This window comes from Labrus bergylta, chromosome 6 (genome assembly GCF_963930695.1).
Source record: "Labrus bergylta chromosome 6, fLabBer1.1, whole genome shotgun sequence".
Classification (NCBI taxonomy): domain Eukaryota; kingdom Metazoa; phylum Chordata; class Actinopteri; order Labriformes; family Labridae; genus Labrus; species Labrus bergylta.
In genome coordinates, this window is record NC_089200.1 from 30,052,955 (window position 1) to 30,078,078 (window position 25,124).

Here is a 25,124-nt window from a genome sequence, read left to right on the forward strand (position 1 = left end):
GTGTTATAGCTCCATTTTGGGGTTTATTCATTAGAGTGTCATCTTTCTCAGCTTTAGACTAAAAGATGTGTTTCTGATTGATCAATAATACATTTTGTCTTGGGCGGCAGCAGTTTAACCCAACAAAAAGAAGTCAAAAGCATTGCATTTACTCTCCTCTCTATTAAAGAATGCAGCAGATCCTTATGAAAACACTTCTATTAGCCATGAGGAAAACAGAAACACAGATCAGATGATGATGATGTTAAAGGGTACAGTGTCAAACACGCAGACATACAGTATCTAGTCTGTTTGCAAACATTAAGCTTGGAGTGAATTCATTCAGGGTTTGGATGTTTCCATAAGGCCTGTGTTTGGCTCGATCCCAGCTCTCACAGGAAAGTAAAATCACCCCACAGAGAAATACATGCACTCAACCGTTATCACGCAGCCTTCATTGACATTCAGCTTTGCCTCCTAATCTAATTTGAAAGCAGGTTGCCTCAGGCTGGGTTAGTAAGTTTGAAAGCCTTATCAAAGTAATACAAATGGAGATCAGTGGATGAGAGTGTCGTGATCTTTATTACATATTGAGCCCTGGAGATTTTCGGTTCAGTTTCAGTTACAATGTCATTATTTTTAAAAAGTGCATTTGGGGTCCCAAGCTTTGATATCTGCTGCAATTCAGCAGTTTTTTTTAATATCTTGAACATCTGTTTCCAGAAATGAATGGTACAAGAAAGGGCAATATTTCTGTCGCGCTACATGGAAATTGGGACGTATTTCTTGTCATGTCCTCTCTGGCTATCCTCATCCACATTTATAAGCAGTGACACAGCTGTCACCTCCATCATATATGAGTGTGTGTGTGTGTGTGTGTGTGTGTGTGTGTGTGTGTGTGTGTGTGTGTGTGTGTGTGTGTGTGTGTGTGTGTGTGTGTGTGTGTGTGTGTGTGTGTGTGTGTGTGTGTGTGTGTGTGTGTGTGTGTGTGTGTGTGTGTGTGTGCAGTGATCTTGTTCTTGCCCTCCGGTTCAGTCCTCATGCAAGATTATTGCCTACAAATCATTCCTGCTGCCTTACTGAATGACATTAAGCAGTGTTTGCTGGAGCATTTTCACCAAACAACCCTGAACGTGTGCAAAACGTGAGTGTGGGGTTAGACGTGCAGGGGTCAAGCATGAAAGCAGGGCAGAGGGGCCATTGTTTTGACTCTGAGGTGCAGAGGTGGAGGGCGGGGGTTTGCTGCCTCCTCACAGTGAGGAAATATGACCTGAGGGCTCCTGCCGACTCCTGTGGGATCACATGTGACAGCAGAGAGCCACCTCCAAATAAATCTCCCTCTTTATTGCTCTTTCTCCCTCCCCTTCATCTCTCCCTCTTGCTCAATATGCAGCGTCCTCAGAATGAGATAAAAATAAATCACATGTTTATTGTCTGCCAGTGTCTCACTCCTCCGCCTCTCCTTCAACTAGTGTGGTGCTTTGTTGTGAAGGTTATTAGGAGTCAAAGGTCTTTATCAAATATTTTGTTTGGTGTTTTTGGATAAACGTGCTTCCTACTTCCTTTATTTTTGTCTATTATTTTTAATCAACCAAGCCATCAATCAATTTATTTTGCGTCAATAAATGACAAAAAGAGTACAAATCCAATGCAGAGTACTTTTTATACTAATTTCAGATGTTTTTATTATTAAAATCCCTTTAAACTAAATGTTTTTTATTTGATCAAATGTATTCATCATAAATGGTTTCAAGCAGAACTCAAAACATCTCGTTTTTGTAAGTTCTCTGTAAGTATGTTATCCCAACTAATTGCTATAGTAAAGAAAACATTTAAATGTATGGGGGGGTGACCACCAGATGTCACTTATTTACTTACAGTATATGTTGCAAATGAAAACTATAAAACTACCTTACTAAGTAAATATATGGACCACTTTTAAAAAAAAATGTTTTTATCTACACGACACGGCAGAGAAGAGTGCACATAAACTGTAACCGAGAAACTGCTGCTTGAATACAACAGAAAAAAAAAATCTTTTGGAGATAATTTTGGGTCATTTTCTTTCAGCTCACGGCATATCAAGTCCCTTTGTGTGGCCCCATTATGAAATGAAAAACATATTTTCCAGTCCGCCAGAGAAAAGATGCTGCTCTTTGACACATCATTAAATTTCATTTATGCGATTCAGTTCACGCCCGTTTGACAACGCTGGACGCTGCCTTCAGGTGTACCTCGGAATTCGCTGCTTTCAGCTGTGGTAGAGCGATTTGACTTTGAAATAGCATAGCCACTTTAAAGTTTATAACATTAATTTTTCATTATCTCAATATATAAACATACAGATTGATTCTAGAAAATAACTCAAACTAGGAGGATTATTAAGTGTATCAATAAAAATTGATAATCAGGTAGTTAAGAGGATTTTTTTTTTTATCACAATCAGAACAAGAATAGTTTTTAGTTTTTTTTACTGCCAAGTACATTTTCACATTCAAGGAATTTGACTTGGTGCTTTGGTGCAAAAAAAGTACCGTAAAATATGATACAATACGATACTGTATGATACAGAAGGTTACAGAGTAACCCCATACGGTAACCCTTTATTGTCCACTTGGGGATATTTGTCTTGAACTTGAAGTGCTGCAAACATTCATCTGCTTCCACATTAGAATGAATAAATAAAAACAATGGAAACAGATAAAAATCAACATGTAAACAGAAAAGCACATACCAGTTAAAAAACACAACAACATATAGTACTGCACATTACCCATATTGCACATAGTAAAAGTAATAGGAGAAGACTATAGGAACAACAGTGCTGCTGCTGACAGGGAACTTGAGTAGAATAAGATAAAAAATATATAAAGAGCAATATACAAATATACGACAGAATATCAAAAAGCACAAAATATACAAAAAGTGAAACTGATGAGATGTACAGTACTTACACTATACATTTCCACACAGTGTGCAGTTTGAACAGAAAATACTTAATTTTGTGGCTTTCAGTTGATGCACCAAAATGAAGTGCATGTACGAATTAAAAGGCCAACAAATACATTTATTTAAAAGTGCTTTATAGTGATTATTTGAAAAAAAAAAAAAAACATTCTCTAGATGTATTATAAGCAGTCTGTTTCAAATAGTTTACAAATCAAATAAACATGAAAAATGTATTAATGAGCAAAAAACGTGTTTCTTAGCAGCCTAACAAGAAAGTTTCTTAATTTTGATTATGGCGTTTTTAATTGGCCTAATTTTTAATCCTTTAATTTATGCATGTATGCATTGTGACATTAATATGCACACTTCCTTAATGTTATACTGTATAAACTATCTACCTCATGTAAATAACCCAACTGTTACCAAATTACATCATTTATTATTTTGTTTATTTCAGCATCTTTTGCACAGTTCTACTGCACTATTGTAATATTTAGTCTTTTACATATAAGTATTTGGTTATTTGTTTGTTTGTTGTTGATATTTTATGTTGTACTTTTGTACATGAAGAGAACAGTTGATCGAAGTCAAATTCATTGTATGTTTAAGCATACCTCCAATAAAGCTGATTCTGTTTCAATTAGCATTTATGATTTTCCCATTTTCCGACGGTCCTTGAAGGCGGCACACTCCCTCCCCCTCTCCGCTTGTTTCCAGCAGCAGAACAGAAGTAGCGTACTAGCATGGCGGTAGGAGGGAGCAGTAGGAGTTCCGTTGTCTCGCTTGTTTCCTCTTCATGTTAGGTTTTATTTTAATGTCTAATAGAGGTGCTTTTTTTAATTCAACGTTGTACGTCTCTTAACAAAACCTTTATTAGAAGAAAACTATTTTTTAAAGGCGGATACTCTATTTAAGTGTTGTAGATTCCAGGTCGCTTGCTAACTAGCAGGAAAGCAGAAATTGGGGAGATACGAGGCAACAAGAGGAGGAGTCGTGTTTTGGAAGAGGTAAGCTGACTTGTATTTAGTTGGAGATTGAATTTAAAGTGTCATCAATAAATCACTTCAATCCAAAAAGTTATAGAAAGCATTTTTTAAAGTATGGAGACCCTTTAAAAAAGTTACATAGTTACTTAAATGTAGCGACATCAAAGTGGACCCCGCCGCCACTAAGCCATTGTTTTTTGCTTGTAAACGAAGTTAATTTAGCAGTTTTTAACAAGTCTCCCCATGTAGGAGTCATAACAGACTTATAAGTATCACTACATGTTTTTCATGCTGTTCAGTGTTACGTAATGTTGACATTTTCTGAGTAACGTTACGCTTCTGCTTAAAAACCCTGGAAAATCCTGAAATGCCTTCTGGTGATGCCAGGATCCTGATCGGTGACACCAGGCTGGTGTTTCTGTGCACTCACATTATTGCTCAACAGATAAATATACAGTCTGCGACATTCTGGGTAATAATTAAATGCATGTTTTCGCTTTTCAAAAACAAATCACAGACTTTCACTTGCAGGTCTTTCTGTGTTTTTTCTTCTTCTGTGTTTCATGGCGTGTTTAATCATGCAAAAGTTCCCGGGTCCATTTATCCATGATCACAGTTTGCAGGTGTAGTTATCTGTGTCGACTAAATTAGATTAACTTGGCCAGTCAATCCCTTAATGACACACAATAAGACAGTGGCTCTGTGTTTGCTGCAGCATTAAATGTGTCAGTGAACGCGTCAGTTTCACTGTGACATCCAGGGTCGTAAGAAAATATCGATTCACTGGATTCCCAAAAGCATGATCGATTTTTAATTAATAGTTCACATGCGAGGTTATATCTTAATTCCTTTCCTCAGATGAATAAAAAAAACTATTGCAACGATGTTGGGTGTTACAGGGCATGTGATAAATACAAAGGTACATCTTATGTTATTGACAAAAAATGTAATTTTTTACTCATAAGTTATTCATATAGCTGTTTCTGTATATCATGACATATTCTATTTAATTAGATTTTCTCTAATCCTAGTGTTTAGCCTGTTTTAATAGTGCAATGAGTTATTGCAACATAATAAACTGTCAACCCACGTGTAGCAATTATGTTCAAGGTTTTTGCCACTACACAGTAACAACTGTGACACTTGAAAAGAGACATTTCTGTCTGGATTTGGCTTCAAAGTAACGAGCTTTGACGAGTTGTTCCTGTCACCCAACTCCATTATTAGAACATATCGGTCCCATGCTTTACCTGGCACATTTATACTTCCAGTTTTCCACAAGTGACGGCTCTTCCTGCTGTACTTCCTGCTGACTACTATTTAAGAGTTTTTAATCACTTTTTCGATATAGTTTACCTGAATGAAGAGTTTTAGTCAGCTAGTGAGCTTAAGTAAACAGCAGCTCAGCTCTCAGTCCCCAAAGAAGCAGCGGACCAACACTGGTTTTTAACATGAAATTGCTTTATTTCGAGGTTTTTACCTGATGAATTTCCTGGCTCTATGTTTAAGAAAGGACGGTGCCTCTGTCTGTTATTTAAACGAGTCAGAAACCTTAAGCATAATGAACACTTAATAGTCAATTTGATGTTCTTTGAGCTTCACCACCTGCCATGCTGTTGCTCTTGAATTACTCTTTAAACAACTGTGTAGCTAACAAAACCAAAACCACTAATATTTGAGTGACAAAATGTGAATCAATCTGAGGGTTTGTCAACAGATATGAATAATGTACTTTAACGGGGTAGCCTTAAGGTTTTCTATGTGCAACAAATTAAGCAGAAGCACGCAGTTTAAGCCCTTTGTGATGTCTGTTGGATGCAAACCATGACCTATTTCTTGTTTTGACTGAAGATTAATTTGCATATCTTGACCCTGTTTAAAGCTGATGCAGATGCCATGGCCACAGTCGAGGAATGGGAGTGACGTGACAGCACTGGTCCCTGAGCAGCATCATGTTTTTCTGCTGAAGTAGAAGCAGAACTCAAAAGAGAAATGGACGAGTCAATGTTGTTGGATTTACTCGAGTGTCCTGTTTGTTTGGAGCGCCTGGACGCCTCTGCAAAGGTTCTCCCCTGTCAGCACACCTTCTGCAGACGATGCCTCCAAGGCATCCTGGGCTCACGCGGAGAGCTGCGCTGCCCGGAGTGTCGCACGCTGGTGGAGTGTGCTGTGGATGAACTCCCCAGCAACATCCTTCTCGTGCGCTTGTTGGACGGCATCAAGCAGAGACCTCGCAGGGCTGGTCCTGGAGCTGGAGTCTGCACAAATGGTACTTCTGGAGCCGTGGCCAGAGCGCACAGCGGTGGGTCCAGGGACCAGGGCGCTCCTGGAGCACAGCCCCAGCGAGCTCAGGCAAAGAGCACCCTCGTCCGGGTTAGTATTCTCACCATGACTGAGCATGGATCAGTGAGCATGAATATGTGTTTCCCATTGTTAGGGTCAAGCTGAAACAAAACAGAGAAAATCTGTGCGGATTAAAAGCAGCATGTTGCATTACTGGCTCTCTAATCTTTCTGCGGATTAACGGTTATCATGGTGATTCCGAGCCAGCCAGTTGACTAGCAGCCCAGCATTATAATGGCAGTGATTGAGAGCAGAGTTAATAGTTGAGCCAACAAATGAGTCTGCTCTCTGTTCTGACTGCAGCTGCATGGGTCTCTCTCTATGAAGGCTTCTCAGTTCTCTGGTAGTTGCTGACAATGCTGTATGCCAAAGTCTTTTCTTACACTTGAGATCCTCTGCTGTAGTGTGGCTAGTGAAAGTACGTGAGAAAAGCAGGGTGGGACGACTCGGTGGTGGTTTTATCTGCATTACTGAGAGGAGTTGTAAATGGTATGGTGAGAGAAGCAGAAGAAGAAAATAGTGAAATGTGTGGAGTTTGTTTTATAGCTGCTTTTTTTTAAACAGAGAGTGATGAGCTTTGAAACACAGAGAAATAGGAAAATAATGCCTTTTACATTTCTCTCTTTGTTAGGTAGAACATGTTTTTACCCTTGTGGTTATGTGCTGAGCAGGTGCTGAGGACTGAAGTTGTCCTTGCATGTCTTTCTTTAATGTTTTACTGACATTTTGTTGAACCTTTCCAAAAAACTGCTCAATTTTCAACCAACATAATGATGTGCTCCTGCAAAGTCAATATCCAGTTTCTGATGTCTGCCATTTTTCAGTGTTAAAAGTTAAATGTGTTTACTTCCTCTGAGCTGCTCGGACCATTATTTGGTGTGAAATTAAATCTCTCTGGGTTCAGCCAGTGTTCTGAAGTTACAATATTACCATGATACTTTAGTCAAGCCACAAGAGCAATATGATGAGTACTGTGAGAACTTATTTTGTGATTCCATTTTCAATTGCAAATTAATGAAACGCTTACAAATCACTCTTTATTGCAAAGAAGTGGGACAGTCAAGCATACAGACTGAGCAAATCTCAAAAACTTCTTTTAGAGCTTATGTCGTCTTACTGAACTCTGTCAAAATGAATATCTGACATTTCCTGCGTTGAAAATAGCCGAAACTCAATGACATTATATATTGAATGGTTTTCTTCACACGTTGAAAACCTGGCTGCACAAAATGTGACAACGTATAGGCCCCCTGTTTTCTGCAGTGCTGGTCTTCACAGAGGGAGAGATGTCTTGAGATGAAAAGATGTCAAGGTCTCATGTAGAATTACTGGAATGTCAAAGAGCTGATAATGTGTCTGCCTGGCCATGCAGGTACGAAGATCAGAGACCCTGCTGTAAAAATCGCTACCGGGGGGACCCGCCTCATTTGCCACACTGGTATCACTTTAGAGTATACGTGCTCGTTTCAAAGCCGTCTCTGCGTTGTGGAATTTCCCCCTTGATTCTGAGAAGCCTGTTTGTTGGAGATAAAGAGGGTGGACACTTGAAACTACCACTTTCTTTCACCTCTTTTTTTTTTTGTGTTTTCTAGGATTGACAGTTAATTGTAATCCCTCAGTGTAGGCACGGAGGGTACAATCCTCCCCCATGAAAGCGTTTTGTCTGACTGTGTAATTGTTAAAAAGCACTCAAAAGCTGTTTCCTATTTTCCTCTATAGATTTCTTACAATTTTGCAGAAAGCACAAATGGCGTCCCTCCGTGTCTTTTCTCCAAAACCAGAGTGCATTCTGCCGGTGACAGAGAACAAGAAAAGACTACGGCTGTTGCAGGTGTAACGTTTTTACAACATAAAAGGCAGAGATCAAAGCTGTCACTGATTGCCCAAGTCTGATCTGTTCTTAGCGCTCAGCGGGGGGACTGAGCGCTTCACTGCCCCTGGGTGACACCCTCAAGTCCCACTTCTTTATTGTTCGTCGCCTGTCACCCGGTTTTTCAGGGGAATTTGGAGGTTTCAAGCAGCTCCTCCGGTGTCGTGCCCCCCTGTTCAAGCAGAGCTCCACCTCCCAATTCTTATATGGGAGGTGAGGGGAGGGAGGTGGGGACCGCCTGACAGATGCACAACAGGGTTTTGTCCTGGGGCCCCTCTTGATCTTCACGACTGACCGACACGTGTAGAGTGGCCAGCAGAGATTGTGTGTGTGTGTGTGTGTGTGTGTGTGTGTGTATATAAGGCTACCAGTAACAGAAGCTGATGAGTGTTAAGTGAAGGCGTCGGGACCAAAAGGGACAAATGTTTAGTGAGTCAGCTCTCTGCCCCCCTCCTCTAACCATCTCCGGGGTTGTAGCAGTTGTTTGACACTGCACTGGCATTTCTTTGATGAGCTAAATGAAAAGGCTCGTACATGATCGTGCTGTGGCCGTCTGGCCCTTCACAGTCAGGTCGGTGACTCACCTCCACGCTGGTGCTCTGTTACATGGATGTTTTGTCTTCCTCTCTGCCTTGTTGACTCATATGACACAGTATTTTGTTCACACAGATAGAAAACAGATAGCCCAGTGGTATTTTTTTTTTGTTGCCTGAGTAAAGCCATTGGAGCTGTCTGCAAGCCAAAGGTCAGGGTGCAGGGTCACAGCAGTCAGGGGTCGGGGCCAGTGAGGGAGAGTGGTAGGAATTAGAGAGAGGTTTCTGCGGATGTCTTTAGTTATCCAAATAGTTGAGTCACTACATCGTTATTAGAGACCCCCAAAACTGCTTCTCTCTAGTGATAAAGCTTTAGGGTTCAGTTTTAAAGTCCTGCCCATTAGTGACCGCTTAGAGCACATTTAGAGATACTAACCTGTTTCCAGAGTAAAGGCAAAACTACATTTTCTGCTGTTGTGTATTCATGGGAGAACCCCCGTGCTGTTTTGAGGTGTGAATCTTTCAATATCTCAAGATCCATTTACGTTTTGATTATAGACATCACGATTTGATTTACAATTGACTTTGACAGATTCTTGGTTCACAATACATTTCATATATGTTACAAAGGGGTGCTTGCTTATTTCAGGATCTACTCCAGTCTGCTGCAAATTATTGTCACATTAAAAGCACAATGAAATGTGATGATAATGCAGCTTTTTTATTTGTAAGGGTTTGTTTATCAGCTCAGTGCAAAAATGTCAATTATACACAGTGGAAAACTGAAAATAAAGATGAAATTTGTTTATGCTTAACCTGCAAAATACTTTAATATGATGACAATGTGTGGGCTTAAGCCATGTTATTGAGTATTCATCATAAATCCAAAGCCTTCATTGTTGACGACACTGTAAGGGCGCAGGTCACTAAAATGAAACAGACAATGGAACTTATTTTAAATGTTTTCAGAATTGGCTGGCAGATCAGTAAAGAGGTGCATGTCAAAGTCGCTGCTCATGAAAATTTATTTAAAATGACTCAAAACTTTAGAAATGTATGTGATTCTTTTTTTACCCACACTCCTACTGTCATTGCTCAGATTCTACCAACGTCCTGCATTGAATCAAAAATGGTCAATCCAAAACACTCGCATGTCCCTTTTCTCTAATCTGCATCGTGACTTGGCTATTTTTGGCGAGGTTTCAACTCATTTAATTCAATTAAGTAGCAAAATCTGTTTGTTTTTGTTCCCCTCGCTGTAGTAAGCAAAATTTGAGCTGACACTTGACTTAGGGTTGTACAATTTCAGAATAAAAAAACAAAACCTACATAGCAACAGCTCTTTTTTGTCCATGATATGGACCCGTAATGCAAATTCAAAAATACAAAACATGCTAAAAGAAACATGCAGTGTTTTCTTTTACACTTTCATTTAATCACTTTTAAGTCCTTTTTCACATTCAAACCCTAAAAACACTCTTACAACACATTGTCAAAGTTGTGCTGAATGGTCTTCACTTTTCATTTGAACACAGCTTTAAATATTCAATGATTAGTAAAGAGGCTCTAATTGACAATAACCTCTCCTAACTGTCTATTGGATGTGAGTGGGAGTGTGTGTCTTTGTGTATTTTCGTTGATGGGATATGAGACACTATTCCTTTCTGAGCTGCTGGGGATTTAATTGGGTCATTGTCTCTTCCTTGATAATGAGAGCTTTATTTATGGAAAGTTTTCTTCCTTTTTAAAGGGCTCTTAAGTTGATTCCCCTCCATCTGCTTTTATTTCTCATAATCTTCATATCAACTGAAAACTGAATCCTAAACAAGCGGGAATCAAAAAGCAGCTTTTCCACTCATCAGACATTTAGAAAGTTTGTCTTCCCAGTTATTTTTAAATCAAAGTTGTTCTGAGTTTTTCGTCTCATCCTCTTTTGTACTTGATTTATTCCTCCAGAGAAGAAGAATGTTGTTTATGGGTTCCTCATGTGGAGGCATGTCATTAAAATTCCTGTGCACCTCCTTCGTCTGAGGTCGATGAGTCACGCTGGCCCTCTTTGATGACATCACATTGTTGTTGAAGCCTTTCCTCTTGGCCGGCTGGCTGACCTCTGCCTGTGCGACACAACCCCATCATTACACCCGCACGCTGCCCACACACTGGCAAACACATACTTTCTGCTTTCCACTGGGAACTTTTTGAGAGAACTTCAGTCTTTTTCATTCCTGCTCTCTCAACACACTCATGCTTTTTCTCTCGCCTCCTCTCTATTTCCCACGGAGGTCTACAAGTAGCCATGACCTTCTGGACAGTGCGTTCGGATTTAAGAGCCACCTGTAATTTTCTCCTCCAAGACACTGACACAAGCTGTATTTTTGTTCCCATAATTCTGCTGTGTGCCTCCTCCCTCCTTGCTGTCTGATCCAGGCTGGAGCCTGTTAAAGGTCTAATGAGATTAGAGTTTATTAGACAGTGAGTCGGCACTGCTCCCTGCTCTCCTAGTACTGCTGACTCTGATTCTGGTGAAACAAAACACTTGTTATGTAGTTAAGCTACCTGTGTCTGAGTCTCTGCTTGCCGGCGTGTGTTTTCACTCACTAATCTAATATGACTTAAGTCAGCTTGTTTATTGTTGACAAGTGCAGTTTTTTTTCAGTGATGGATTAAGAAAGATCATTTTATTCTAACAACTGACTCTGACTGTGAAATTAACCAAAGTATCAGAACAATGTGTGGGTAATCAGAAATTTTTACACCGAAAGTTGAAAGCACTCAGTGAAGAGACCCCTCATCCCAGTAACGCTGCTATGCTCTACTGATAATTTACATAACCTACTTTATGGACCTGAGTTGCCATCGCAATCCGAACTGTCTTGACACCTTCAACAGACCTGGGCTCTGTGCATCTAAGCAAAACAAAAGACAACAAAACGACCCTACCACAGGTATTGACATTAATGGTTACCTAAACAAGTTGCTGTGTTCACTTAATAGTAAGGTGGCTGTCTGTGGCCAGCAAGTTTTATCTGGATACTTGGGTACTTCTCTGCTCTAGTATTAACCCTGAGCAGAATTACTGCAGCAGCTAGAGAGCTTCAGTAGGTGTAGCAGACACACTCGTACAGCAAATGGACACTACATCCTCCTGTTTGGTTGTAATTTGGTTTCTTCTGGGCTTTGAGAAGTAAAAAATTCCAATATGCATTACTGCACAACTGATTAGCCCTCACTGAGGTAACATCTGCTGCTGTTACATCAAATCCAAGGTTTTATATTAATTGGCAAATTTTTGGGGGGCATTTGCTGTTCCGTTTGTTGTCCAAAACGATTGTAATGTTGGTGATAAGGTTTGAATTTTTTTGCTACTTTGCTACTTTTCATCACCACCTGGTCTTATATTATACAATCTATGTAATTTTAATCATCATTGAAACTGTTGAAAAGTGCCAAAGGTTTTAAAAAAACTACATGTATTTCACGAGACAGGTGCTTATGAGAGAAACGAATATGACAAAAATTGCAAGAAAACATGGAAACAACATATTTGTTCGATTAAGAGAGTGTAGGATTTTGCCTGTATTTTTTAACAATTGAAAACAAGAAATTAACTATGGGTGCCTAGAACTTCTAACTTTGTAGCTGTGGTATCCAAACAGGTATCAATATCATTTGATTTTTACTTTTATAATATCAAAGATTAGATTTCTGGTATGGAGATAAATCTAAAAGGTAATTGGACTTGAGTTTGTATCGCCTTTTTTTTTTAGTCTTCTGACCTCTTTATTTTATGTAAGCCAAATTTTGGTCATTTGAAAATAAGGTGATTGTTTGGCTGTGAGGCCAGTCAAATTGATTTGGAGCACAGAAGGTTGTGAATCAGTTCATCTATTGATTTCCTGTCGTGGCCATCCCTTCATGATCTCCCTGTGGAGTTAAAACCGCTGGGTTACAGAAGAGGAACCTGGACAGGAGCCTTGAACAGGTCAGCAGTAATATGTTGCGCTGCTAACATGCGTTCACATAAACACATTAATCATCCCTTTCACACCCATTTGCAATTCACACATGCCTTACAATTCAAACCATGTTTTGGAAAACATACAGAGAATGAGCAAGTGGCCACTTATGCTGTGGAAAATTACTGTACCCCATGTGTGGGTTTCCATGTTTCCCAGGGAGAAGTTCAAAGGACTTCATCATGTGATTAAGGTGCAGCCAAGGCCTCCTCATTGTAGTGACACACGGCTCCCTGGATGGAGGGTGTGTGCCTTTTACTTTGTCTTTGTCAAGACTTTTCCAAGCTTATAGACTCTAGAGGAAAGAGTTAACTTGTTTAGCTTAATCTCCTTTTAACCTCTTTCTCCCAGACTGAGGAGGATGTTTTGTGTGAGTGTGTCTCTGAGGAATGCCGTGAGTATTCGCAGGTCACTGTTTCTACCCTAAACATCGGGCTTGTCTGGTCTCGCCCTACGTACCAGCTCATGTTCACCTCATTCACTTAAACCTACTTTCAATGTCAACATGTATTTAAGTGTACTTTCTGACTTTTTAGTTATGAGACATACAATACTGACTCTCTGGAAAACCTGGTCATTAGAAAGGACATGCCTGTCATATTCATAAAGTCTCTAGTTTCGATGATAATCCTGCACGCAGTGACGTGTCTATGCACCTGAAAGCCCCAGGGGCCGTCTCAGCTGTGGCAGATGTATCTTGTTGCAAGGCATCTTTTCATGCTCATCCAAAGGTTTACCCATCTGGCCATCATTTTTCACACAGTTTGGACTGGCAAGTGATCCAATAATGACATTTAATCTCATTTTGTAGCACAAAGAAGTGTGAATGTTTGTTGTTATTTCCAGTTTTTTTTACACTCATGTCTGGGTGGTCTAGCCTCCAAAAAATGCCACATCTGTCGTCAGCCCCCTCTTTCTTTCCTCCATATCTCGTCTCCTGCCAAGTCTGACAGCATGACAATATTAAGTGAGGCAGCTGTGACTTTTTTTTTTTTTTTTTTTTTACCTCCTTTTGTCACACCTGTGGGGGTCATTTAAAGCATTTCTTGAGTTTCACTTTGGATATGTGGTCCAAGTTTTATTGGGACCAGCACTTATCTAAAGACTGCATTACAGGCCACTTTGAACATACGTAAAGAGTTTTATACCTGTGTTTCCACTCATTTTGTATGAACTATGGTGTTTTCACACAAAGCTCAAAGCAGAAGGTTGAGCTGCATGTTTCACCCTGACTTCATCCAGTCTTTTTCATGCCAGCCTCCCCATAAAATGAAGCATTAGGTTGAGGTGAGCCAATTTATAAGCATAGGAGGTAATATTCAGGAAATTCATCTGGGGCAATTACGTTTATATCACAAGACCGATGGGATCATCATGCACAGAATGAAGCTGCTTCATACTTTCAGCTCGCCAGTTTGTTCTTTTCCACTTGTTTGTTGAAAGTGTAAATACGTCCAATTTGACATATAGCCTTTATATTGAGGCAAAAAACTGTTACAGACGATCGCTTCGTCTGCCATCTTGGTTTTTCTGCAACCTTTTCTTTATGTCATGTCTTGCCTTGTGAAGACCATCCCTCCCCCTCCGACAGGGAAAACTTCTGGCTACGTGTGAACAGGCAACTCTAGTCTGCTGAAATTGGTGTTATATGTTGACACCAAATTGTTTTACAAATGCCTAAAGTGGAATTTATTTGCTCAGGTGTTTTGTCAGCTGTTTGCCAACATGTGACTCACTGTCTTCCCCCCTTAATTCCCAAGGTGCCCCTCATACCTGCCTGGCCTTAACAGAGCAGTTTGACCCCTCACCCTGTGTTGTTTTTGAGGGAGCAGGAGTGGTCATCCATGGGCCGTTTGACTGCTGGCATGTTAAGTGTTTAGTTCCCATCCCCGAGGCAGAGTAATGATTTGCTGGGAGTTTCGTTTTCAGTTGTTTGACCCCTGATCTAAAGCCTTATAACTGACTCTTAATACATCGTCAAGCAGCAGGCGGCCTCTGCCTCACCATTATGCACATAAAATGTGTTGTCCCACACGTCCTTTAGAGATTAATGATTCTTTTCAAATATTTCTCACTTTTCTCCCTCAAATCTCTTGCCTTTTTTCTGTAAGCCGGGTGTGTTTGCTGGTCTGCTATGAGCAGAAACATTTTCCTGTTTTTCTTTGAGGCCCAGAGTAGCAGTTAATCTGCATTTGTCCCTTGAGTGACATCTTTGTCCCAGCTGCTGAGGGCACTGGGTCTACAGTTCAAAGACCAGAGAGGAAGAGGGGTTGCATACTGTAATTCAAAGCAATTATAAAGATTTTTCTATATGTACTGTAATATGAACAGAGTCAGTGTTACTGCAAAGGCAAGTTTTCAATTAATTAATTAATTTCTATTAATTTTGTGGTGGTTTGGGAAAATTTTGTCAGAAGGTAGTCTTTGAAAAAAAAGATGTTTCAAAATAGGTTTTCAAAAAGCACATTTTGTATACCTGAATGGATATTAATTAATTTAATCCAAAAAAAACATTGTAACATTTTTTATCAATGGTTTCTTCTAATAGCTATTTTAGGTGTCTTGAGCTGATGCTATGTTAATAACTTGCCAAGCTTACTTTGTGGAAAAAGATGATTGACTGTAGACTCAGGTGATGTGCCTTTAGTTGTTAAAGCAGCCACTGGTGACTAGCATAGACTGTAGGACGTATAGTCTCAGTGACCTCACCCATTGGTTACTGAGGGGGAATTTTGATGCCCAACCATGGTGGTCCCCATATTGGAAAGGCCGCTTTAAATTAACTTACAGACAAAAGCCGTTTTCACATATGCACTCCGGATATTATCTAGATAATTTCGGGAGTACTGCTCTGGAGATTCTCCTGACCTGGCTGTTCACATATGCTCCTCATAGCTGGAGACTATCCCTGTCAGACGGGAGGTGGGGTCGAGGGGGTCTCCTGGGGTAAAACGTGACGTAAAAAAACAACGCAGAAGTAGCGGACAAAGCAACAGAGTCCGCTTCACGATGCTATAATGAGAATATTTGCCTTTATATCAAAGCTACAACATCAACAAATGAGTGGAGAACAACATAATGGACAACAGAAAACGTAATGCAGCCGTTTCTTTACGTGCACAGACATCATAGTGGTTGCATGCATACACTCTATGCACCGTGCAGCAATCACAGTATAGAAACTCATGATATTATCATTCTCATGATAATATCCTGTGGCGAGGGTGAAAGCCTTAAAAGAGGCGGAGTTGAGGTGGGCCTTTAACCTCCTGCCAGCTAGGTGCACTCACTAGCAGTCATATCAGTTCCTTCCATAATTATAAATGACTCTTGTCCCTTAAAAAAACAAAAGTTAGTAAAATAAAAAATTCACCCCCTGCACGGTATGTGCCGATAAAGACACGAGCTATTCAGGCGGAAAAAAAATTGTACCAGACTGTAAACATGTTAATTTCTTTTAATATGGGATGTTAATGTGACTTCCATGGCTTTTGGAGCCAGCCTCAAGTGGACACTCAAGGAACTGCACACATTTTGGACTTATTTTTCCATACTGCATGTTGCCAATTGGTGACAGATAAGCTGAGAGAGTTGCAGCAGATGCCTCTGCAAATTTAAACACTATTTTATCAATGAAAATCTTTGGTCTGAACTAAATGCCGCTTGTCTATATGACACCACAAACAAACTGCATACCCTTTTTATTTTGGTGCATTTGCTGTGCAAATGGGGGCTGTAGAGACCTCTTAACATTTGGATACTTGGACTCTGTTTGTTCACCTGCTGCTCGCTGCTTTCTCCATCAATCAAATCTGAAAACAACTCTTCTTTGAGCCGGCTGTGAAAAATAATTACAATTGTAGAAACAATTATTTTTTGGAACCATGTTACTATTTCTCAGTTAGTATTGTCAGTGTTTTTCTAACACCGGGGCCGAGGCAATTTTCTTCTGTGCTATCGGTGTCAACATCTTTAGCTTATTCATTATTGCAGAAATCACAGAGCCCTTATTGAATTTCTTTATCTCCAAATCATTGGTGACAATGTGCTCTTAAACGGATCTTTAAAGTTGAACTGCAGGAGTCTTTGTTCTTGAAGGGAATTATTTTAACAAGATGCGATGTGCTATATGCACTTCTCTTTGTTCCAGTACTAAAATAAGAAAGAGAAGCTAACACCTATTCTCTGTATGGATTTAAAACTGATGCTATTTCCTCAACTGATTGACAAGTGATTTCATAGATACAGGTGTATTACACCAATAAGATGGAAACCTTGAATATTTGTATTTCTAATATATTTATATATGTTTCATTGTTAAGAATATAAAAAAAACGTCATTATCTGCAGAATCATTTTCTATTTAAATTGATAACTTTTAATGACTCTTTTGTCACATTTCAAAGCAAATTGTCTATATTGTATTTATGGAGAAAATGGCTTAAATACTCACCCACTGAAACTTGTGTTCTCCGTTCCTCCACATGTGTGGGGTCTCTGTGGCTGTCAGTGTGTGATTAATTACTGAAGTGGGCTTGAATAGGGGAGAGCTCTGACAAAGACCGGGGGTCTGGGCTTTTATTCATGATTTGCTGTCTGCACAGACATCCCACGACAAGCACTCACTGGAGAATTACATTCACACTTCTTTCCCATAATAACTGACTGTAGGAAAATGTACTTTGAGCCTTGTTATTTGACACAAAAACAGGCCAAGCCCTGTGTGAGTACGGTGTGACCGAGCCAGGTCAATGTTTGTTTTAATGACTCACAGACTGATTTTAGATCTGTAAGGGCCCTCATACAGTACACACCCACAAAAACACAGGTGTTTAGCCTGTACACACACAATCTGTGCCAACTGTGTGATGAAATGTCAGCGCAGGTTTGAGCCAACCAGCCTGTGTTTATGTTCTGCATCAGGTGTGATCCTAAGCTCATCATGTCAATTAGAGCTCCAGTAGCTTCCATGTTTATAGATACCATTATTCATTTTAGAGCCAGCCAGAATCTGTCTCTGCTTCCTCCCATTTCTTAACAGTCTAACTGTGGCCTGGGTAACCAACCTGGGATAGTGAGTCTGTGCCAGCAGAAGTGTCTTCTTGACAAATGTCTCAAGTCTTATGAGACGGGCCAATGTGTTTGCCTTTTGACGGCTAGTTTGGCCATCATCAGTCACTGAGATAGGCATTAGAAGTAGGCCTGCATGCTGTGAGTAAAATCTGCCATGCACAGCTTCAGAGTATATCAATGACATTTTGCAATGAATAAAAAAACAAACATTTTTTTATGTCTTTCAACTATTTTGCAGATTTTTACAAAACGTGTTTTTACAATAGTCCATCTTGAATGGAAAACAATCAAAATAGCAGACGAGCTGTTCCCTTTTTACCACAAGAGCTTTACCATTGTGCTTGCTAGCCTCCCAGTCAACACCAAACTGACGCCAATGTATTTAAGGTTAACTGACAGAGAGCTTTGGCCTCAACCGATTGGTCAAGGTGTGTAGATGTATTGCTCATTTATTCAGGGATTCCTCTATCATATATTCAGATTAATTATAGATTTATTCTGCAGGGTGTTTATTCTGCATGTTCATGTCACTTTTTGACAGGGAGAAAATGATTTATCAGCAAGCAATGAAAAGCAGTAAGTCCTCAATATGCTCTTCTGTGCTAACACTGCAAAACACAATGTAACCTGGCCTTGTTAAGTTGCATTACATTTCTTATTGTAAAGTAAAATCCTGTCGGTGCGTGAAAGAGAAATGAAAGTTACAGAAAGAGGCAAATTACAAGTCCTTTTTTGGAAAAGGGAATAGTTACATAGGCAAAATACCAAGTGCTTACAACACCTGGTCCATGTGCACGTTTTTACCAGTTCTTCCTGCTTCTCTTTTTGAATGCTGACTTCTGCTCTGCTGCTTTGAAGAATTTTACCTTGCACACTCACCTGAACCTGAATGCTCTTTAGCTGTGGGCTGTTGTCTCTTGCGTGTGTTCAAGTGCAACTCCATGGCCAAGACACAAGCGACAGAATTTGACGCGACAGTTGGCCTTCACCACCTCTAGTTGTTTGATGTAATTTTGTTGTATTCAAGGTCCTATGGACCAACTTTTCAACATACCCTTTCAAAAGACTGAGACATAAGGGGCCAAAAACAAGATTTTCTTCTTGCTGCCTCGCTCCACTACCTCAAGCCTCACTTAAAATTCAGTGGAGATAAAGGAAGCTAGCAGCTACATGTTACATCTGGGCTGAGTCAAGGGAGGAATGGACAAACACTTTCTTAGGAAAGTGAAAAGTGCTCAGTACTGTGCTGCTTCTTGCGTCTGAGAGCAGATGCAGTGTTTGTGCCTTGGCCCTTGTCCAGTACTGTGTCAATATCCTGGCTTTGTTTGTCCTCTGAAGAGGCGTACAAATAGCAGCCAAGGCAAGCAAATATTCTTCAGTTGCCCACCAGTCTGACTTGCAACACTAGACAATTCAAAGATAAGAAGGTAAATGACAAACAATCAGACATTAAACAACTGATAGACGAGTTAAAGCAGCTTTTATGAGGGAATTATCAGACTAATCTTGTCAGATTTCCCCCGATATGCATCTTCCTGCGTAAATCGAAGTGGGCCTGAGCAGAGCAGGTGGCTCACCCTGAAAGACTAAGAGGAACAAAAGGCCACAGACACTGCACGCTTTCACCAGCACAGTGGAGAGTAATGTGAGGAAATGCTTAGTATTCAGCTCATATTGACTGGTACTCAATACACAGATACTGTGACATTTGTGAACTAATCCCGCTGTAGCTTGGATACAAGCTAACTTCCTCTGTGTTACTCAACCTCAGTCCTAACACACTTTATTAGATATCTGACATTCAAGATGTCTCAAAATAGACTTTGTTTACATGTCTCTCCACAGTTTCACATGAAGGGTGAGATTTTTCTTCAGAGGGAAGTTCACATACATCTACATCATTAAATAATGTGTACCTTGTAAAAAAAAAAAAAAAAATGCCTTAACTTCAAGACATGGGGTAAAATATTCCTGCCTAAAAGGACCAAGATCAAATAAATCTTGTCTGAATATCTAAGTCACAGAACCATATTAAAGGTTCAGGTTCAAGACGGCGACACTTAGTTCCTTTCCCCATCTCATTTTCTCTTACATCTTTTGATCTCACACTGTTTCTCTCCCCTTTCCCTTTCCAGTTTGATTCCTCACTCTCTCTGTCGGCTCTGAAATGCGAGTGGGTTCCTGTGAGAACTGTTGTTGAGCCAAGTGTGTATGAACTGGCACAGAGCTAAAGAGTTGTTCTTCCACTTTTTCAGTCAGACAAGCTGACTGGGTGATCCCAGGGCCACCCAGAACCAGCCTTCACCCCTCATCTGAGGCCAGCCAGGTAAAGAAAACCAGCCCTATGCAAAGAGATGTGCCAGCTCACGTGCAAGTGGTTTTGTGCGATTGCATTTTCACAGTAGAGCCCAGACTGTACACCAAAACACACGAGAGCTTCATGAAAACCGCATGTGTGACAACTATCCAGTGTGTGCATATGCTCTGCCATAAATCCATACTGCCTTCCTGTAGAAAATCTTTCTCTCTGATGATTAATCTATAGCTTTCTGAGTGCTCTCAGCTCAGACATGTCTTGATTGTATGTCCATATGTTGAATGTTTTTATACACCCCACAACCTTAAGACAGAAATCTCAATGTTGGTCCTAGTTTTTGCACATGGCAGCCTTATGGGGTCTTTATGATCAAAGCTGTTACTCTTGGCGTTTGTACAGTCCAGCACTCAGATTCCCATGAGCCTCCAGGCTGTACCTACAAGGTCCAGAGCTGGCATTTAAAGAGGGGTCAGTGCGTGGTTACCTCTGTGATGTGTTTTATAGCTGGCCCTCAGGGATGAAGAGGACATTTTCTCTCCAAGTCGGTCATTAGTTAGTGTGGTGTTATTGTATTTAGAAAACATTATGTATTTGAGGCATATTCTTGCTGCATGTTAGTTTTTGCTGACAAATATCTGTTTGTATTTTCAGTATGCTCAAACAGCATAAACATGAGAAACACAAAGGAAGATAATATGCATTGGATGTGCCAAACTTTCACTCCCTGACGCTCAAATAATGCTGTCACACAGGGACCTTCAGATTAGACGAACAGTTGTCGTCACAGCAGAGTCCCATGACACAGTTTACTCATCTGGAGCTGTTGTCTCGCTCTCTGTCTGAGACAAAAGAAAAACTCCCTTTCTCTAGTTTCTATGGAAACTCTACACAGGGGCACTTTTTGGGGGGGCTATTTATGGTCTCTTGACAGTCTTGTGAATCTTCAGAGAAAAAAGACATTTAGAATCCAGCCAATAGCTTGTTCTGAGAGAGCAACCACCCTCAGCTAATGGGCTATCACCTCAAAATAGTTAATCTGCCAATATGGGAAACAGACTTCTTTACTTTCTTGCCACAAGTTTGGTCAGTAGATCAGCAATACCACTTTTATGTTTTAGCACTAAAAGGTTAGACTGCTAAGGAAGGCCGGTAAGCATAGTTTAGCATCAACACAGGAAACAGCTAGCCTGGTGGTGTTTTACGGTAACAAAATCCAACACAAACACTCCCATAGCCCACTAAGAAACATTAAGTGAAAAGAAGGGTGTTCATAAAAAATTAAAAGCAATTTCTGTATCACGTCTGCCTGATCGGACGTATAACGTGTAGTCTGACCTCGGCGTAAGGCGACAGGTTTCTGTAATTATTAAAGAAAATGTTGTCCCATTCTTGCTTAATATAGGATATCAGCTGGTCTGACAGAAGGACTCTCCTTTGTCTTATTTTATGTTTCATAAAGCACTCTGTTCTACAAATCATCACATTCTGTTTTATTTACATTTTACACAAAATCACAGCTTTTCAGGAAATGGGGTTGTCAAAACAAGGAGTGAACTAGCTTAAAGTTAGCTTACTTTTTTCTTAAATAATATTTTTGGATACAAAACTCCCAGGAAAAAAGATGACCTGGATTCAGAAGAGTACATTTGAGCTGCTCTTTGGCTTAGGAAACTTTAAATCATAGAAAACAAGAAAAATTTCCAAGGCTCTTTTTATTTTTATTAACAGTTCAAATGTCTTATTCTGCCCATATTCTGTCTTTTTGGGGTTCTTATATTTAATCTATGTACCTACTTTTGTACGTTCACAATAGCTAAAGTCTGAAAAAAGTGTCTGTTTTCATGTACTGCTCCTCCTTGCTCCCTCTATACTCTGGGTCCGTCAGCTACACTCTGTTGAGCCCACAGTTAGTCTGCTCTGATTGGTCTGCCGATCCGCTCTGTCGTTATTGGTCAGTTGCTCAGCACGCTTCTCGGAAATTTCAACATGAGCTGCAGGGCTTGCCACAACGAGCCAATGGGCTTAGATCAGTGATCGCACACTGACAAATTTTTGTCAAGGGGGGCTAGAACCGAGCGTTACATGCAGCTAATGCTACAGCTAACAGGAGGAGGTAGGAGAAGCCACGTTTCTGCGGACTTTGAATTTTTGCACATAGATGTGCCTAAACATGCACAGGACACTTGGAAAACACACTAAAGAGCATATAAAACCAGACAAAGCATAACATGGGGCCTTTAACATCATAGTATCCACATGTAGATATTTAAACTTCTTGTTTCAGCATCAAGCCTTCCTCAGGAGGTCAACCCTGATGATGAAATTGACTTTTTCATGAAGACGTGATGCTGAAAAAAGTTTTATGTGTACAGTATGTGACCATCCTGTAATGAGAAAGCCATTTAAAATGTTTGAAGAGAAGTTGTCATGGAGTCGTTCTTGTTTTCTATGGTCATGTGGTTGTCTCTCAACTCTTTTGTAATTAATTAAATAATAATGTTTAACTGAAATACTGCACTTGTGAAGTGATGTAATGAACTGCCCTTATTGAAAGCCAAGGTATTTATTTCTCTAGCAAAAAAGACATTTCCATTTGGTTAAATGATGAGCCAGAGATAATGTTATCATGCTAAGTTTCCATGTTTTTCATTAGACCACTCTCCTCTGTTCAGGAACCAGACGTGATCAACGTGCAAAAATCAGTATCAATAAAAATCTTAGCAACACTCAGCCTTTGTGAAGAGGAAATAATTGATCTACTTGACCACAGTTTTTTAGGGAGGTGGTGAGGCAATTAACCATTCAAGCTTTCCAAGAGATTTACTGTGTGACAACTCACTGTGCTTGTTTGTTTCCCACACTACATGGCAAATGAGGACCCACATATAGTCTACACGCACAAAAGCACTCGGCGCAGTCTGGAGGCCAGATGGAAGCTTGGATCACATGTGAGAGGAACAGGAAGTCTTTAAAAAACCCTCAAAACTCTCCTTCTGTTCCTCCTCGTGTTCGTCCGTGTTGCTAGGTCAGTAGATGCATCTCACAGTTAAACAAATATATGGATCCCCCCCCCCCCCCCCCCAAAAGTTAGATTATGTGATCATCAGTCAAGAAGATCCTGGAACAACTCGCATTCTGTCATTAAAATATTGAATAATTTTGCTTCATTAGCTTTGTCACTGTACACAGGGCAGTGCAGGAGTGAAAACATTGCAGGCTAATTTTACTAATATAAGATTTATTTCCAACCATGTATTGACCAGACCTTTAAAAAAAGAAACCATTAATAGAGACAAAAAAACCCAAATACATTTAGGATTTACACATATCTGGAAATATAACGACATGTAGTTTCCGCTGGGGTCTGATTTTGTGTAGTTGATGACACACACCATTGTGTACCTGTTGGTTTTGTTGAAAAATGTATTTTTCTCTCTGGCTATTGCGCTAATAAGCCTGATATCGCTGCCTTTTGCCTGCCTCTCTTTGTCTGCGGCCCAGCTCCTGGATTTTATGCCAAGAAGCCCTCAGGTTTGTGGACAGTACGGGGAAGTCTGCTCTACAGCGGTCATTAAAAAGGCCATTAGGAATCAATTTAAACTAATGCAGCTCTAATGGAATCAAGATGGTCCCTGCCTCATGATTCTTCTCTCACATCATGTGTCAGTGTTCATGCCACAACGATGTTGACAATGATCTTTAATAAATAAGCCGTTTAAACACATTTGCCATCCTGAAAATTTCTAGAGAATTTTAGACGAGCTGCACCTGAAATCCTGAAATCCTCATGATCTGGTGGTTCACACATGCACCTCACAACGGAGGAGAATAACCCTTTTGGACTGGGGGCGTGGGGGATCTCCTGAGGCAAGACTTGATGTTAAATTAACTTGACGTTATATTTGCAATTTTGTCTATATGAAGTGTAGTTTGACAGAAACACAATATCACCAAAAGAGCGGTGAAGAACATACTGGCTTATAGAAACGCTACATGCACGGAGATGTATATGCAGTCTGTGGATTTGCACCCCTCCCACTTACTTTTGGTGAATTTTCCTGATAGTATCCTACTGCGTTCTCACATCAGCTCACCTGAACTTCACACAGAAATTCTGCTGGGGGGATAGCAGGAGAAACTTTGGATAAAGTCCAAGTGAAAAATGTGGCTGTTTGCGTTTACACATGCAGCTCACCTCGAAAACTTCAGGAGTTTTGTGCAAGTTTGGAAGCAGCTCCAGTGACTAATTAGAGACAAATGTCCCCAAATGTCCACCTGTCTAGTGTAGCAGATGCTGCTCTTGCTCCCACTATCTGACATGTCTGGTCCTGGAGATGTTTTTACGAGGGCAGACCAGACAGACTACCCCTCCTCATCCTGCACACTGTTTGGGCAGTAGTTCCCCCCGCTCATTCTCCGCCCCCCTGCAGAGCTCCTCGAGGTTTCCATATGGAAGTGGAGTCGCGTCTGGCACTTTCCGGGGGTGGGATAAAGGTTTATGTCTGCTGTGGTTTCACACTGCACTTGAACTGCTGACAGAGCAAAAGTTACCTTGATTTGTTTCACTGTGCAGATGAGCTTTTGTACAACGTTTGGTGCCCTGCAAGGTTATAATTATAAATTAGTTCAGCTGATTGAATCTAAATAAGCCTCTTTAAGATGCATCATACCTGTCCTAAAGGGAGTTTGTTTCTTTATTGTCTTAACTTCTCCTGGAAATGTGACTGTGAAAGTCAAGCTGTTAGAGTAATTATCCCAGTTTGACCCAGTCTTACCTCGACAGCTCTGCATGCATGCATTCATACACTGTGTTTTTATGCACGTCCGCTCACTGGTTGTTGACATTTGGCTGTGCTGTAGAGCAGAACACTTTGTTAATTCTGTTATAATCCAGTGCTGTGGAAGAGAACACTTTTAACAGCCAAATCCCTTTAGCACACAGGTCTAATTGCATTATCTGCAGTACAGGAGTAATTGCACACACCAGCTGATACTCAAAATGTTGGGTCCTAATCTCTCTTTCATTTCTGTCACTCTTTATCTATGTCCTTGCTTATC

The 25,124-nt window shown here is 40.3% G+C and overlaps 1 protein-coding gene across 2 annotated transcripts in view; it reads left to right on the plus strand.

Moving 5' to 3' along the window:
- The first annotated feature begins 3,644 nt into the window (after window positions 1-3,644).
- sh3rf1 (SH3 domain containing ring finger 1) overlaps window positions 3,645-25,124 on the plus strand; it is a 46,873-nt gene continuing 25,393 nt past the window's right edge. Inside the window, exons 1-2 of one of the 2 annotated variants that reach the window (XM_065956163.1) lie at window positions 3,645-3,935; window positions 5,797-6,287. In XM_065956163.1, the coding sequence (XP_065812235.1) occupies window positions 5,907-6,287 (381 nt within the window). In that variant the 5' untranslated portion in view covers window positions 3,645-3,935; window positions 5,797-5,906. The remainder of the gene's footprint in view (window positions 3,936-5,796; window positions 6,288-25,124) is intronic. The other variant, XM_020631758.3, reaches the window with a different exon arrangement.